The sequence below is a fragment of the Protomyctophum bolini genome (assembly GCF_963924005.1).
Source record: "Protomyctophum bolini genome assembly, chromosome: 14".
NCBI lineage: Eukaryota > Metazoa > Chordata > Actinopteri > Myctophiformes > Myctophidae > Protomyctophum > Protomyctophum bolini.
Window position 1 is genome coordinate 37,621,712 of NC_137875.1, and position 18,473 is coordinate 37,640,184.

General features: G+C 45.2%; 1 protein-coding gene across 1 annotated transcript in view; it reads left to right on the forward strand.

Moving 5' to 3' along the window:
- The window catches only part of lrpprc (leucine-rich pentatricopeptide repeat containing), an 88,806-nt gene that overhangs the window by 68,875 nt on the left and 1,458 nt on the right, over positions 1-18,473 (forward strand). The window contains 7 exon segments of the mRNA XM_080782497.1: positions 3,076-3,164; positions 4,230-4,440; positions 7,196-7,323; positions 8,315-8,430; positions 13,382-13,456; positions 14,635-14,719; positions 16,519-16,661. Of these exon segments, the coding sequence (XP_080638623.1) occupies positions 3,076-3,164; positions 4,230-4,440; positions 7,196-7,323; positions 8,315-8,430; positions 13,382-13,456; positions 14,635-14,719; positions 16,519-16,661 (847 nt within the window).

The window sequence follows — 18,473 nt, forward strand, 5'->3', positions numbered from 1 at the left end:
TTAAGAAGCACTGTTCAGAACCAATGTTCGCCTTGAAAAAAAAATAATCCTTAACCTTTAAGCTAAAATAATGATGAGCGGGGACTTAAAATCATTGTTTTAATTGATGGCCTTCATGCCCTGGCACTCGGCCTTGTGCCCTCAAAAAGTTGACCACACTAAAGGCCAAGTGGCCTTGTCCCTAAAAGGATGAAATTCCAGGCCTGCTCTTAACCCCTGTTATGGTATGATACCAACATTGCACATTCCAAATCCTCAGTGTTACTCTAACTCTTGAGAGTGAACACATTTCACCAAATCGGTTGCATCTACATCACATCTATAGTTCAAGACGTTTTTTTTCTTTTTTTTTTTTTATATATTTTTTATCCCACGATTTTGTAACCCATTTTTCACCCCTGTGTCAATCATCTAATGTGATCCTGGGCTCTACACACCCTCCACCAACCTACCTGTAGTCCCCATGTTTGCATGTTTGCATGAGTTTGCATGTTCTCCCCGTGTCCCCTATAGGGTAGGTACCCTCACAAAAAACAGTGCAGTAATCCTGGTCTCTAGACTGCCTCCCCCTGGCCAGCCGGGGCGCCTGATGGAGGGTAAAGGAACTGGTTGGAATAACGTGTTCCTTCCACGCGCTACGTCCAACCAGGGAAACTCCCCCCTGTCAGGTGTAAAGGAGCAACTTGGACACTCAGGCATGAAGAAAGCATGAGTTCAAGTCCGTTGCTCTCCCCATGTCCCCCATATAGACATTTTGTTTTTAAATTCTTCATGCTAAATCAATTATAATGGTGCCAAACCCTGAATAAAATGATGTGCCCAACATTTGTCATATGAAATAAAGTAGATGTCAAACGATCTATTGAAAAATTCAAAACTTATTTTTTGTATTTATTTCTTAAGCTTATTTCAGGTTTCTGGAATGCTGCATCAAGAGCAAAAACACAAACGTAGGCAAAACAATTTTACAGAACAACAATTTTAAATTTCTAGGCATATCCCGTGCAATCTTTTCTTCAGTGACGGTGCTTTCTAAACATAACAGCATAGAGTCATATACTAGACTTTCGTATCTACTTTCCCCTGCTTTTCCCCCTCTGTTTCCTGTGATGGCTCACTTCAGGCTAAGGCTAGCAGCAGATCCTCAACGAGGATTACACACTGATTGTGTGTTGACCCAAACGGCCTGGATGTGAACAGCAGTCCTCACTAAGCCCCTACACACACACACACACACACACACACACACACACACAGATTAATTTGGGTTTTTCCGAGAAGCTGATGACTTTGCGGCAAAATGTCAGTCTTCCTCTGATTAGTAATGTATCGTGTGTGTGTGTTACTGTGTTGTGTTTCCACCGCGGGACATATCAGGGCTTTAGCCGATGGACAAATGGACAGACAGACAGAGGAATTAGAGATCTGAGCTTAGTGAGAAACCCCTGATCTTTTTTTTTTAAGTAATCCCCTTTCTCTATGTTTCTGTATGTCTCTTTTCTTTTTTCAATTATCTCCTTTTTGCCTCCACTTTCTACTCATCCTTGCCATCCATCTCTCCCTTGGCAGTTTTTTTTCCCGTACAATTTACAAATCTTTCGTATTGTTTTTACCTCCATGTTCCACTGGAGGGGGGGGGGGGGGGAGGACCAACCTCGTTTGAGAGTGAAGACGCATGAGGTTAATGAAGAATTAAACATTAATTGTGTTTATTTTCGGTTGATCAGCGGGTGATGCCAGGATTAAGAGATTTGCAGAGATCGATAATGCTGATAGAGCGTAGGGAGGGTGATTGAGTCGAGACCATCGATGGTACACTTCTAGGGCCAAAGTTCTACAGAGGGGGACCATCGATGGTACACTTCTAGGGCCAAAGTTCTACAGAGGGGGACCATCGATGGTACACTTCTAGGGCCAAAGTTCTACAGAGGGGGACCATCGATGGTACACTTCTAGGGCCAAAGTTCTACAGAGGGGGACCATCGATGGTACACTTCTAGGGCCAAAGTTCTACAGAGGGGGACCATCGATGGTACACTTCTAGGGCCAAAGTTCTACAGAGCAAGACCATCGATGGTACACTTCTAGGGCCAAAGTTCTACAGAGCAAGACCATCGATGGTACACTTCTAGGGCCAAAGTTCTACAGAGCAAGACCATCGATGCTACACTTCTAGGGCCAAAGTTCTACAGAGGGGGACCATCGATGGTACACTTCTAGGGCCAAAGTTCTACAGAGGGGGACCATCGATGGTACACTTCTAGGGCCAAAGTTCTACAGAGGGGCCAACAAGAAAAAGAATAGCCAAACCGAGGAAAAAAAAAAGGAAAAGAAAAATGGCAGTGAGTGTGGAGAAGTGAGACTTCCAAGAACAGATTTTTCTCCGAAACTTAAAAACTTAAAACCCTCACTGCACTAAAGTCTCCACTGCAAACCGTTGGCCACAGAGAGAGACACTGCGGCGATAATAAGGATTGGCGACAGCCCCTGGTGCTCAATTGAGCGGACAACTTAATCCGTGGTAGAAAGAAAAGGTTGGGAAAAATAGGATGGCGTGATTGAGGTTCCGATAGAAGAAGTCATGAGGAGGATGCTCCTTAGGCTTCAGCACCGCAGCATTCACCGCGTCTGTCCCTGATAACACACACACACACATACACACATACAGGGCCAGATCAACACAACACACACTTCTACAACGAGTCAAGCGCTCGATGTCGGGGGCTCAACCAGATCTGCTCCTTTCGTCTGTCCTTTCGTCTGTTTGATCTTAGCGTGTGAAGCTTAATCAACATTTTTGTCTTTGACAAAGCTTGCAGGCCGTGACAATATTGTCCACCATTGTGCAGTTTCAGTATGTCCATTCACTTTATCTGGGATGGAACTTACGTCGATGAAATGATTCGGTGTCATTCAGAAGTTTGAACCAGTCCACTCTATTCAGTTCTTTTTGGAGGTTTGAGACAATTGTACTTTTGATGGTGTGTGGACTGTTAAGGGTGACCTACTGTATCCAAACAACATGTCTGTCTGTCTTTCTCTCCCTCTCTCTCTCTCTCTCTCTCTCTCTCTCAGGGCTGTGTCTCGTGTCCCAGGTTTTCAGCTCAATGACATCTCCAACAGCTTGCTCATTCTCACACACTGCAAGAAAGGCCAGACGAAAGGTAATAAACTCACTAACATTCTCAATCTCTCTCTCACACACACACACACACACACACACACACACACACACATTTGAAATGTTTATTTATGTCCACATAATGAGAAGTACAGGAATACCTTGTACAAAGGACATAAACACTGCCAGTGCAGTTTGACAATGGGAGAGCAGCCAGTTACAACGTGCATGGACGGCAAAGCATCGTTACAATCAGTACAGCTGACATGTCGGACACAGGGCAGCAGACATAAATCATGGATAAAGGAAACAACGCCTCCTCCAAATTGAGCGGCTTTCTATAATGGCTGTAACTGAGCAATACCTCGCTAACTGCTTGGCTCTCCTTTTGGAAAGACCGGCCATTTGTAAGCCCCTCACAACCAACTTATGCACATGCCCTAGGCTGCCAAAGATAAAAAAACAAAATTTTACATCTGTAGCCTAGCTGTGAGATGGTCTGCTCTATAGCTGTTGGTATTTCAGCACTTTGGTTAGAAAGGCCTCCTCCAGGCTGTAGTCAAAGGTACAGCCAACCTCCAGAATGAACACCTCTCTATGGTTTTCATTTACAACAATGACATCAGGGGTGTTAGCTGAAATGTTAGAGAACACAGAATCATCATTACACACAGGTTAAACATCCTCGGCTTCACAGTAGAATGCTTATAAAGCATGATGGAGGACCTGAAAATGGAAGAGATGTATTTCGATATCAAATCCACTATTCTGTCATGCCTACTTATGTAAAGCCCCCCCCCCCCCCCACACACTCACACACACAGTTAATTGAACTAATCATGATTCAAATAAAAATGGATAGTTAGACTAGTTAGTTAGACTAGTTCGACTAACACAATTGATTGTAGTCCATTTTGAAAAAACTTTAAACTACTAATTCATGAAAAACTGAGAACCTTCCTTTGGACATTTTTGTAAAGAGATATTTACTCGCAAACCCATATAACAACAACTGGTCCCCGCGACCTACAACAAATGGGTCCCACATAACCCAGTGTTTGTGGGGAAACGGCGGTCTTCTTACAACCTTCTCCCTGTCCCTCCACAGAGGGCATGGCGACACTCAAGTCCATGCTGCAGGCGGACCAGGTGCCCACGACGCTCGCCCTCACGCGACTGGTCCAGGCCCTGGCCCAGGGTCCTGACGCCGACACGGACGCCATCCAGGAGGTGGCCTCCCTGACCAAAGCCCTGGGCCCTGCCCTCACGGTGTCCACTATGCTGTACCCCAACAACACGGCCCTCGCACACATCAGGAGGTAAGACCTCTTTTGTGTGTCTCTCTCTACGCCCCCCCGGGGGGCAGTACGCAGTCGGTTGGCGGACATAGCCGAGTAGTTATAGTGAGCCAGAGAGACCCTGGTTGTCCCAGGTACGATTCTATAGGCTAGGTGTCCCTGAGCAAGACCATAATTGCACCCCGAGTGCCACACAATAATCTGCTCACTGCTCCTAGTTGTTATAGCATGGTTAAACGCTACAGGACAAATTCCACGTACTGTATGTGTAAATATACAGTGACACAAATTGTCCCCAAGGTGTGTTGGTGCATATTGTATAGCCATTCCTTATGTCTCCGTTTTTGACCAGCGTGTCATTTCAGGTAGTTTTAACTAAGTATATCCGTTTGCAAGACAGGTTGTGAGGACCAATAGGCAGGTAGATTGGACAAAATCTGCATAGTAATGAAGCCTACATCGTTATAAGGCTATAGATTTTTTTTATTTAGTCACTTAATCACAGTTTTGAAAACGCAGAGGGAAGGGGCCATCCACATATCTCAGAGGACAAGTTCCTTCCCACCACCGTGGGGACTATAGTGTTTGAATCCTCTGCCGTGCTTCCAGCCTGCCTGGGCTCTCTCTCCAATGAAATATGAAATAATTTGCAGTGATTTAGGAGCTCACTGAAGTATAAAAGATTGTACCCAGTCCATATAGAACGTCATAGTCACAGCACTTAAGCTGAAACCCGACAGTCGGTATATAACGCATTACCACTACTAGCAACGTGCTCGTGAGCAAAAGCCCGTCGTAAAACACACTACTGCTGCATATACTAACACAAGCTTAATGGGATTATATTCATACATTCTGTCCTTAATGTGTTAAAACAACAAAATGGCAAAATGCTCTCTTCTCTACCGACCAGTCCTCGGTGTCGCCTTCGTCTCGTCTCAAAAAGCGAGTGAACACATTTTTAAAGCGGCGCAGCGCATCAAAGTTTCATCGCCCTACATTAGCACCGATCAGCACTACAGCGGCGCGCACACACACACACACACACACACACACACACACACACAGGCTCAAAACGGACAGCAGAAAACAGAGACTGAGAAATGAAATAAGATAAAGGGTGGACGGCCTCACGCCCGATTGGCCACCGGTGGCTGGGGCGGGGGGGGGGGGGGGGGGGGGTGGAAATGAGCGCTTGTCGTCTTGAACCCTGACCTCTGGGAGCGGTAGCCCTGAGCAGCTGTGACACGTGCGTCCCTGGCGCGCCTGAGTCGAGCTGACTGCTTAACCCATTCTGAACGGGAACCCATTTTGGTGTCGGCATCATGTTATGCTTTAGCCATTGAAAAATAGCAGATCTACAAGCTCATAGCGCGCCACCGAGTGGCGCGCTACGAGCTTGTAGGTCTGCTATTTTTGAAAAATCAAAGAGTCGACTGACATTTTTAGAATCTGATCTCAGGTCAGAATGGGTTAATCAGACCAGTGTGTGTCCAGTGGAAACCTTGTACGAATCTGATCTCAGGTCAGAATGGGTTAAGAGCCGGGGCGGTAAAAAGACAAAACAAAGCAGGGCCACCGGAAAACGGAGCGCCACATTTAGAGCCTCCCTCCCGCCACTCGCTGAATTATTCAGACGTCCCCAGTCGCAACAATCAGCTGGATACGTCCCCAACACAGACGCACATAGACACACATACACTTACACTATTCGTTAAATATTCATAACGGCTGGTGGCAGAGGAGGAGGAGGAGGAGGAGGAGGTGGGGGAGAAGAGGAAGAGGAGTGTTAAGTGTTATTAGCTAAGCCGGGTTGCCAGATAGATGTGTTTCAGGTTTTGCAGAGATTTGCCGCCCATGTCCTGTTTGGTTGAGGCAGCAGCATCAGCAGAAAAGCACTGTGCGGAGTGTTGGCGTGTGTGTGTGTGTGTGTGTGTGTGTGTGTGTGTGTGTGTGTGTGTGTGTGTCTGTGTGTCTGTGTGTCTGTGTGTCTGTGTGTCTGTCTGTCTGTCTGTCTGTCTGTCTGTCTGTCTGTCTGTCTGTCTGTCTGTCTGTCTGTCTGTCTGTCTGTCTGTCTGTCTGTCTGTCTGTGTGTGTGTGGGGGTGCACGTTGGACTGTTGCACGAGTGGAGAGGGGTTGTAAAGAAAACATTAAACCTAGAATGGCTATTTAGTGTAAGCTCAGCTAACCGACAGCTTAAGACAAGGTGCATTGTCCCGAAACCCGATTCATACCTGGTCGCAAGACTAAACTTGAGAAAAAGAAGTCTGTTTAAATTGTGGGGGAGCAGGGTTCTTGAAGACTAATACGCCGAGTTGGTGGTGCTCGGATTTGAACCCATGACCGTGTTGGTCCAAAGGCAAGAGCGCCACCTACTGAGTCATCCGGACACAATCAGTTGTGTCATCGTTAACAGTAAAAATCATTCAGTGTTTTTGATGACAATTATGTGTCCTTATTTTGGCACTATCCATTACTACAGTGTGTTTCGCTGTTCATGTTTTCACGTACAAACTTCTCTTCAACTGGGATTTCAGATAATGGTCCATAGAGATTGTGTGTAGAACGTTTCATGAACGATCCAGGCAGAAAATCAGGTATAAGCATTTGTCAAACTGCTCAAAATGGCGGAATGGGTCCCTGGAACTACATATTTTGAGATGGGGGTCCGTGGCCCGATAGAGATAATTCTGGGGGTCCTTGACATGAAAAGAAGCCTTTTTGTATCGACCTCAGTCCAAAATGGGTATGTGTTTCTTTTGCCCTCTCCTCCAGGGGTGACGTGGACTCTGCCGTGGAGGTCCTGGAGGCGGTCTACACGGCTCCAGAGAGCTCGTTCCCCAGCATGTCCTTCGTCTTCAGAAAGGTCCTGGAGGAGAACCAGGACAAGGCCTTGGACAAACGTAAGACCCACCAAACAGTTATATATTTTCTTTATATACGGTACTTTAATGTCCAATATTATTGTGTGTGGGTCATGTGTGTATGACTGTGAGAGTGTGTGTGTGTGTGTGTGTGTGTGTGTGTGTGTGTGTGTGTGTGTGTGTGTGTGTGTGCAATTATAGCATTTATCTACTATTTTTATCTTTTTATTTACTGAGTTGGCAACCCATACTGTAATGTTCAATTGTTTGTCTTTTTGCTTTCTGCATGTCCTTGTCTATTTCTGTTCATGAAAAATGAATAAAATGTAAGTTGAAGAAAAAAAAAAGACAGACCAAACAGAATATATAACCACGGACGATCCAGTTTTAACAGTTTATAGTCATAGACATAATTATTCATTTTGTAAATTGGCCTTTTTCTCCGGGGGACTGTTTCCAAATGCAAATTAATCTGCGCTTTACAATGCTTTAAAACTCAACGATAAAGTAACCTATTCATACTCACATTTTGAGTATTTATTTTCTTTTTTTTTCTATATTTTTTATCCCACGATTTTGTAACCCATTTTTCACCCCTGTGTCAATCATCTAATGTGATCCTGGGCTCTACACACCCTCCACCAACCTGGGGAGAGCAACGGACTGAACTCATGCTTCCTTCATGCCTGTTGCTCCTGTACACCTGACAGGGGGGAGTTTCCCTGGTTGGACGTAGCGCGTGGAAGGAACACGTTATTCCAACCAGTTCCTTTCCCCTCCATCAGGCGCCCCGGCTGGCCAGGGGGAGGCAGTTTAGAGACCAGGATTACTGCATGTTTTTGTGAGGGTATCTACCCTACCCCATTTTGAGTATTTCAAACAAGTTTCAAGTCCATGCGATGTGATTTTCATACCATACTGAAAATGTGGAATGAAAAGAAAAATACATGGTATGCTTGTGTGATCCTTTTAATTTGCATTAATCGTGTGCGTGTGTGTGCGTGTCTGTGTGACTGTGTATGTGTTGCAGTGAGCGCTATGGCGGAGCGCCTAGCCAATCACTTCGCCTGCTACAGGCCAAACACGGACCTCTTCCTGGAGCTATTGGAGATGGACAAAGTAGAGGACGCAAAGTTCCTGCTAGCTGTAAGTGTGTCCATACTTATCCGTCTACAGTATATGCCTTAAGTGTGTGTGTGTGTGTGTGTGTGTGTGTGTGTGTGTGTGTGTGTGTGTGTGTGTGTGTGTGTGTGTGTGTAGACATAACATTATATTCAGATGTCATACTGTTGTATTGAATGTTAAACTAAAACCAGCTCACGGTTCCAGAAACTGTAGGACTCAGGTCAGTGCTATTTACTCACTAACCCATTTAGGCCTGACGTCGACATTTAAAAGATGTCTTCAGTTTTCTGAAATACCTCATGTTTCTGTATCAGTGGTGCTCAATATTTCATGTCAAGAACCCCAAAATATGTTGTTCCAGGGACCTCCCCCAGTAGCAAAAATGTGAGTGGATAAACTGACGGAGTGCTGTGTGAGATATCCAAAATATATTTAGTGGCCAGGTTTTGCCAACTCGGAGAAACACAGAGACCAACAAAGGTTTTATCTTCATCGCACAGAACGTGTCTGGCTTACTGACGCTTGAGTGTTAATTCATCCATTTATAACTCGGAGAGAGAGTGTACAAATGTAACAATTACATTTTAGTACACGGTCAGGATTCAATTAAACTTCAGATGAAATGGCAAAAGATATAAAGCCTTCTGAAAAGCACAGGGAAAACAACTCATGCGTGTCACTTCTGTGTGTACAGTAACATCCATCTAGCGTTCCTCTAGCCCATTTTGGGCAGGAACCCCTTTTGGTGCTTAGCTGTAGCTATTGAAAAATAGCAGATCTACAAGCTCGTAGCGCGTCACTCTGTGGCCCGCTACGAGCTTGCAGGTCTGCTATTTTTGAAGAATCGTGAAAAAGTGACATGAAAGTGTTTGCAGAACGACTGACGTAGAAAAACAAAAGAAAGACATTTGCAGAATCGTTCCCAGGTCAAAATGGGCTAGTTGACTTATTTATCCAGATGCATATCCCTCTCATTCATAGTAAAAGTGGAGGGGGGGATACTTTCCCTCCATCCCACCACACCACACCGGGGTAGGCTGTGTGAAATTGGCCTGCTGCCACTTTACTTAATGTGATCACGCTTCATCAAGTGCAGCTCCATGACTCTGCGTTGGGCTCTGGGGACGTGAATATGTACCAGCTTAGCCCATTTCCACCTGGGAACAGATTCTACAAAATGTCTTCTAAATCTCTGAGAGTTTTCTGAAAAACCCCATGTTTCTATGTCAGTGGTTCTCAAACATTTTCATGTCAAGGACCCCCCCCAAAAAATATATGAAATCGGCCGCCGACCCCCCCCATCTGAAAATATGTTGTTTAAGGGACCCCCCCAGAAGCAGAGATTTGAGTTAAAAACGTTCGCTCTGAAAGAACGTATGTATATCCGTTATCCAAAGATCTGCGCCACATTTTGACGGTTTTTCAAAAATAGCAGACCTACAAGCTATGAGCTTGTAGATCTGCTATTTTTCAATAGCTAAAGTGTAACATTACATTACACTTAAAATACCTAAAGGGGGTTCCCGCCCAAAATGGGTTAGATGAGTCAGAGACAGGAAGGAGAACACTAGATGGATGGATGAGCGGGAGGCCTCGGAGAGATGGGGGGGAGAGAGAGAGAGAGAGAGAGAGAGAGAGAGGGAGAGAGAGAGGGGGAAACCAGGGCGAGGACCGATGGATGAGAGACATTATGGAGAGATGGGGGGAGAGAGAGAGAGAGAGACATATGGGTTGGCCTTCGGTCCACCGCAAACCGTCCACCAGGAATCTCCTGGTTTGATTGTCGCTCTCGCTCCGTCCTATCAATCATTTAGCCGTGTTTTCAAACTGGCGTGCATGCTAATGAGCGTTGGATATGTTACTTAGCTGCTGTCGCTGACCGCCGTTCATCACTATTTCAAAAGGGAACTAAATGGATCTGTGTTGTTGTCTCTTTATGAAGACGGGGAAAGAAAAGTATTGTCGGGGGGCACGGTGGCACAGTTGCTATAGTGCTGTCGCCTCACAGCTAGAAGGTCCTGGGTTCGATTCCCGGGACGCTGTGGGTGCTGGCGGCGTGTTTCCTCCTCCGCGTGCGTCATCAGTGCCCATACCCGAAGGCGGGGGTTGGCGAAAGGGCCTTTCTGTGTGGAGTTTGCATGTTCTCCCCGTGTCCCCTAGGGTAGGTACCCTTACAAAAAACATGCAGTAATCCTGGTCTCTAAACTGCCTCCCCCTGGCCAGCCGGGGCGCCTGATGGAGGGGAAAGGAACTGGTTCCTTCCACGCGCTACGTCCAACCAGGGAAACTCCCCCCTGTCAGGTGTAAAGGAGCAACTTGGACACTCGGGCATGAAGGAAGCATGAGTTCAAGTCCGTTGCTCTCCCCAGGACGGCGGAGGGTGTGTAGAGCCCAGGATCACATTAGATAATTGACACGGGGGTGAAAAATGGGTTACAATTGTCAAATACAAATACAGCAAATTAAACCCTATGTAGCTATACTTAGTCCCCTTCCTTCCCCCCCCCCCCCCACACCAAATCTCTATTCCGATCTACAAGATCGCAACAACAAACTTGCCGATCTGCATATTTTTGCCGAATGTTTGCCTGTTATTATTGCCATGCCCAGACTAGGTACGGTATAGGTACGGTAGGGTTCATGTGTTTTTCCTGGAGGTCACGTAGTGTAGCGTAGACAGACATGGGGACTGCTCCCTCCCTGACCTCGTGAGTCATCATTATAGGTCTCAATCATTAAACAGCCATGTCTGACTAGCATACATGCTAATGAACATGTATACATGACTTGGCCCTGGCTCTCATCTTCATCACTAATTAATTAAATGTCCACCATTAGACTCGGTCTGCTCTTTGCTTCGTGTGCCTCCTGTCACTTTTCACATCTGTAGATAAGATTATAAATGTTGGTCTTTGGAAGGGAACCAGTACAAGAAAATGAAACAAAACGTTTTCTCAATGTGAAGATGAAATAATGGTTCCGACGTACTTCTGCCGTTCTTATGTGACAAAGAACACGTACATTAAAGAAGTGAAGTGAAGATGAATAGAAACGGTCCTCGAATGACTTTGACGCACGTTTTTTTTTGTTCAGGATCTGTGGACTCAACCAGTACCGACCGGTAGATTCTGGTTTGTAACTCGTCATGGTCCACCACCACCTCCTCACTCCCCCCACCCCCTAAACCTCCAGGTCACTGCGGGGTGACAACCCGGCTCGTTCCTTCTGTCCCATTTATAAATTAAGGAACTCTGAAAAGCTTCTAACTAGCTAGCTAGAGGATAATAATGACAGGCAAACCTGTCCGGTGGGAGAGTGGAATGAGAGAGAGCCGTTGGAATGTGAACAGAAACATAGAATAGTAAAAAGCTGCAAGGCGGATACTCTGTGGCCATTGGGGAACGGATGTAGCTCTTATGCAGTGGTGTGTGTGTGTGTGTGTGTGTGTGTGTGTGTGTGTGTGTGTGTGTGTGTGTGTGTGTGTGTGTGTGTGTAGCGGAGAAGGTAGCCCCGATCGGCCCTTTTTGGAGTGTTCGGTCTAGCAGAGAGAGAGAGATCAGGGGGGAGGAGAGGGAATGGATGTAAGAGCGAGGGGGGGGGGGGGTTGAGTGAAGTGGCATAGTTTTAGTCTAATTGCCTGATTGTACCAAAGCCATTCTGCCCACCGAGTGACTGTAGTGAGTGAGTGTGTGTTTGTGTGCACACGCGCGTGCGTGCATTTGTGTGAGTGAGACTGTTAAAAGCCCCCTTTTTAATTCTGCAAGTTGTGGGAGAAGTGAAGTGAAACACGTCTGTTTCACGACCAGGCTAGTAATGTGACCTCATTGCTTCTCAGCCCAGGAGGAAAAGAAAAACACACACGGCCTACTCTGTGTTCTCACCCACTCACTGGCTTTATAGCACACTGCAACTTCCACGCACACACACACATACAGTACGTACGCTACGGTATACGGTACGTGCACTCATGCATAAATGCTCTCGATCGTAGGGGGGCTAGTGGCTACATGCATGCATGCTGCGTCGCCATACAGATCTGAGTTAACCCATTTTGGGCGGAAACCCCTTTTTGTGTTTTAAACATTCTTATAATTTAGCTATTGAATAAAATAGCAGATCTACAAGCTCGTGGCGCGCTACGAGCTTGTAGGTCTGCTATTTTTTGAAAAATTGTGAAAATATTTATTTCAGAAAACTGGAGGATTTAGAAGATTTTTTTTATTTAATTTCGAGGTCAGGCCAAAATGGGTTAAAATGTCTAGAAGAAAGGGTACACGGTGTGTAGTACGGTGTCGTGTTTGAATATACTGTACATCATTATGTGGACTCTGAGTGCAGAGGAAAATGGCTCCATTCTATGTTGGCATTAAATGCCAACATAGAATGGGAGCCATTTTTTTCCCCTGCACTTACATTTTAAGTCGCATACTAAGCTTGTTATTCATCTGTCTAATGTTTCTCTCTTTCCAACTCTCCCCTCTCCTCTCGCTCTCTCTCTCTCTCTCTCTCTCTCTCTCTCTAACTCGTAACTCGCTGTCATTATCTCACTTCCTGGTTTGTGCTAATTGGGTAATGTCAGGAAGTGGTACGGTACGGGCCCAAATCACCCAATGAAAAGCTTGGGGTGGGGGGGTATATTTAGATTTCAACTAAGTGCTAGATTGGTGGCCCTTTTATGCGACTAAGTGTAGATAATTATGCTTTTTTTGAAGTGAGTGGTGCTGTATATTAATTATATGTATTATAATTCCTAAAGAAACCAGGAGTTGTGTTTCTGACCCACTTATTAAGTCGGCAATTAACCTCTGACCCGTGTGTGTGCGCGCGCGCGAGCGAGCGTTTATGTATGTCAATGACAAAGATGTTGGAGGGTTCTTTGCTATAAAAAATAACCCATTTGATCAATGTCAGGCCTCGTTGTGACATCGCCTGTCTTTTGTCTGTCTCCCCCCCCCCCCCGTCTGCCGTATAGCGCTGTAACGCAGTGGCTGAACAGAAGACCATGATGGTCTCCTACCTATCTCGACTGTCCAAGAAACCCGGACAGGTAAAAAACAGACCTTTTGATTTCTTCTGCATATACAGTATACACAATACAAATGACTGCATCTTCGACATACACCAGCCTAATACTGCTGCATAAGTGCCTCTCTTCAAACATTGTTGTATTTCTCACATTTTGAATTGCTCGTTCATCGTTCATTATTTTGAGGGTTATCGTGTGACTGTTCATAAATCGGTGATCTAATCATCCTCTTCCTCACGTTTTGAGCTCTTTCTACAAGAAATGCAAACTTTCTCTAAGCTGTGACACTTCCCTGTTACGCGGTTCATACGACATACTGCCTGTTCTTTGACCTCCACTTTGACCTCCAATGTGTCATTATGCAAGAGTGCACACACATTTATTTATGTCCACATAAATGAGAAACGTACAGGGACCCAAATATTATAGGCACGGTAAGGTTACAGTACATACAAACATACTATATGTTTTCATGATACAATAGGCATGTCACTCGGTACTCTATGGGTATACTATAAGTAGGGATATTATTTTGCTCCTGATCCGATTTCCGATTTTGAGCATCTGCCGATACTGATTTTTCCCAATCCGATATTTATATTTTATGCCATATAATTATCACAATAGTACAACATCCCAAATCACAGAGAATTTCCAGTCTAATATCATGATATGGATATATTTATTGATACTAGTGATGTCCTGATCGCGTTTTTTGGTTCCCGATCCGATTCCGATCATTTGAAAATGACGTGATCGGCCCCCGTTTTCCGATCCGATCGGGACAACCCTAGGTATAAGTAACAGCGTCTCTGCCATATAACCCATTCACATTTTCACGATTTTTCAAAAAATAGCAGACCTACAAGCTCGTAGCGCACGCTATGAGCTTGTATATCTGCTATTTTTCAATAGCTAAAGTATAACATAATGCTTAGTTAAAACACCAAAACGGGCTCCCGTCCAGAATGGGATAATGTAGCAGAGGCATCACGATGCTTTGCCATCCTTTTTGTCTTTTTTGGGGCTTCCGTAATTGTTTGAAGCCCCTCTAACAACCAGTTTATGTTCTAGGCTGCCAAATATAAAAACAAATAGCTACACGACACACATGGTATGCAGTGTGTGCATGATATTAGATGCATTGTGTATGCATCTACGTTCCTTACTATTATGTCTTTGTGTGTTTTGCTGTATAGGTGGACAAGGTCAAGCGCCTTCTTAGCCTGATTCCAGACTTCACGACGAAGGACGTTCAGAACACGTACATGATGAAATGCCACTGTAAGAAACACTCTGGGCCTGGCGAGATCGTGTGCGTTAGACTAGAGTGGTGCAGCGACCGGCTCGCTGGCCTGTGGCTAAATTGTCATTAGCGACAGGATTAAAAATGCATCAGAGCAAGGCGTGTGCGTGTGCGCGTGCGTGTGTGTGTGTGTGCGTGTGTCTGTGTCTTTGCAGCCGAACAGACAGACATTCAGGGTTAAAAGAACACATGTCCTCTAATGAGTTGGCCGTCCTGGCTAGCCTAGCGTGCTAATCGTAACACGCTCCGCCACTCTGTTCTTCACCTTCCCTCCCTTCCATGTCCCTTGCTTCTTGTCCCTCTGCCACCCTCCTCCCACCTCCTCTTGTCTCACAATGCCTCCGTTGTCTTCTTTCTCCCAGTTCATCTCCATCTCCTCGTATCTCCTCACCGACACCAACGCTTCCATCTTCCATCTTTTTCTCTGTACAGAAAGTTAACATGACTATTTAATTAGCGTTAGCTATAACCGTCCGGTCAGCCCAGGGCCACGGCTATATTAACAATGCTCTGTTCTCCTCTGTACAGTTCCCCTCTTCTGTTCTTTTGTTTTTTTCTGCTTTTGTTCTCTTTATCTCTCACTCTTTACAAACTACTCGTGCTATAATACTCTGTTTGACCCCCACCTATTGCAAGATATTAATTAACACAACAATAAGGGCCTTTCTCGGCCCCACCCCTCTCCCATTTGTTTATATTGTGTTATAATCCAAGATGGACGCAGCACTAGGAGGGTGTGGGGCGGAGGTGAGCGGGTGGGGTCGACATTATGCCCTTACTGGGCTGCGTTCACACATTCAAGACGCCTGTCTTGTGTTTGTCTTGTGTCTGCGTTTAATGGCTGCTCCAATGCATTTCCAATGGAAGCCCATATGGTTTGACCAAACATTTTGTTTGATGGGGGGGCAGAACACATCCATCAAAGCTGTGTTCAGACACAAGGCAAGTGTCTTGAATGCAAGCCCAGTAAGGGCATATGTCGAACCCGCCCACGAAATCGCACAACATACTTTCCTGATATGTAGCGTAGGCCGTGGCGTTGCGACATAACCAATCAAAATAACAAAGCGTTCTTCAGATTCAGATATTTCCTTCATACGCGTGCATGCACAAAGACATGCATAGGCGGATATATTGAGTAAAAACAACCATTAGATAAGGGTCTTCACTATTGTATATTGTATGACTTGTTTGAATGGTCCTGAAATACAAATAATAAAAATAACAAGGGTCTCATTTTCTGAAATATGTATGTATGGGGCTCTTATCGGGCTGAAACGGTGTCCATAATTTGGAGTCATAAATAAAGTATGTCATCACCCTGGCCAGCCGGGGCGCCTGATGGAGGGGAAAGGAACTGGTTGGAATAACGTGTTCCTTCCATGCGCTACGTCCAACCAGGGAAACTCCCCCCTGTCAGGTGTAAAGGAGCAACTTGGACACTCGGGCATGAAGGAAGCATGAGTTCAAGTCCGTTGCTCTCCCCATGTCCCCCCATTATATGGGGACTAGGCTGGCGGAGGGAGGATCACATTAGATGATTGACACAGGGGATAAAAATGATAGAAAAATAAAAAAGTATGTCATAGATGCCACAGGAAGTCTGAGATCCTAAATTGGAGCCGATCTCTTCCCATGCCTATCCTGAAATCGGCATGATAAAAAAAAAAGTTTATTACAGTACATGCACACGAGAAATAAACAACATAATCTGAAATGGTTCCCAATTGATTTCCTGATTTGCTGACTCGTTGTGTCTCTTCCTGGCGTCTCTCAGCTCTGGATAACGACCTGGCATCGGCCAAAGCTCTTCACGAACAGATGCTGGCGGAGGGAGCGGAGATGGACGAGCTGTCGCTCAAAAGGCTAGCCGCGCTCTACCGTCGCGCAGGCGAGACGGTCCCCTTCTCAGAGCCCCCTGTGAGTCACTCACACACACACACACACACACATCACACACACACGCTCATACGGGGAGACATTTATCTATCGCAAATGCTAAATGGTGTAAGTGCTTCGTTTCGAAAACGGTGAGTGTTATGAAAATGGTTTCTCTGGTACAATTCCCTCAATCTCAAACTGTTGAACCTTGCGGCCCCAACCGCACTGACACAGGGCCCCAATGACAAGAATAGCCCCATTGGCAGAATTGGGAACCCTGACATGTAGAGAATAAATAACCTAGTGACTTTAAGGCCGCCGCAATATTATATTAATAAAACTTTTCATATTAATAAAGTCATATTACGATACCTACGTTTTCAACCATTGACATCATATTTTGAGGAACATACTGATGGCGACAAGCGTATACTTACAACCTTTACATTTCGATGCCATTGGAAATATTTGTATTAAAACTTTTAAATCAAAGTCACAACCGCGCTACCACATTTTCACAACGTTTATTTAAGATCCTAGAATAGATTGTAGACCTGCTGTTTGACATTGCAGGATCATAATTGCCTTCCTTGATGCATTAACAATGCATCAACGACCATCTAGCCTGAGCCAACGTGTTTAGGTTTCTGGTCTAGAGGTGGCGGGTCGCACGCCCTGATTGGTTCACCGATCTGTCCGTCAGCCCTTGTCCATCCTCTTCGGCGTCACATCATTTGGACACCTACTGTACAAGCACAGTATGTTATGTTACTTATATTAAGTCAAGATGCCTAAAGCATTGTGTGTGTGAGCTGTAAAGGTTCGAATGTTCGCTCGTTAGGGTTGGCACTCGAATCTTAATTAATGGGCCTGAACCATTCGTTTTTTTGTCCATTCGTTCTTTTTCCTTTTTTTAACTCGGAAATATGTCTCTGCGAGAATGCGATATGCATAATAAGAGTACTATGTTCATGTTGTGTTTACATGTTTAGATGTTGTTAATAATCAGGGGGGCACACAACCGGTGCGCCCAGTGCGCATATGTCGTCAAAATGTTTTCTACGCGGTAGATCCAAGGCATGCATTAAGGCGCATTTGCGCACCAACAGCTGAGACGGATATGTGTAGAGAAATCTGACAGGCATCCAAAAGGAACTCAAATGTGATGTTAACGTCCCGTAAGTAGACTTAGAAATAAAACTAGTGTTGACTAATCATTCATTACGCGTGATTATTCTGAAGAGGAAGTCAGTGCACGCACTGCACAGGAAGTCCGTTTCAGTTGTAAACAAGCTACTGTACTATGACACTCCTCTCATAGTCATAGTGGTAGTCGCTAAACCACGCGACCATAATTATTTACAATACTAAAACCATGCATCTTGAGCAACACCGGGATTACTTATGGAACCTGCAGCAGTAGGTGAGTAATGACTTTTATCTGTGTTTGACGTTTGTTTTGGTTTGGTTGAGCTGCCTAACGACTAGCCTACACTGTCTGTGAGCCACTTAATTAATTAGAAACGAACGGTTCGGATGTTCGCTCGAAAATTCCTGCCGAAGTTTGAGTCCTAAAAACAGGGCTAGGGCCTTTGTGTGTGTGTGTGTGTGTGTGTGTGTGTGTGTGTGTGTGTGTGTGTGTGTGTGTAAAGCTGTGCCTGCAGTCACATACAGTAGTACATGGATTGTGTAAGTGAGAGGGTGTCACTGCTGTCGAGTTTTCAAGTGCATTGCACATTTTGGTAAGTCCATGCAAGGCTGTTATTAGTGGATGGCACGCTCACACGCACACACACTCACACACACACACACACACACTCACAGCCTCTGTATTATTCACAGGTAAAGTAA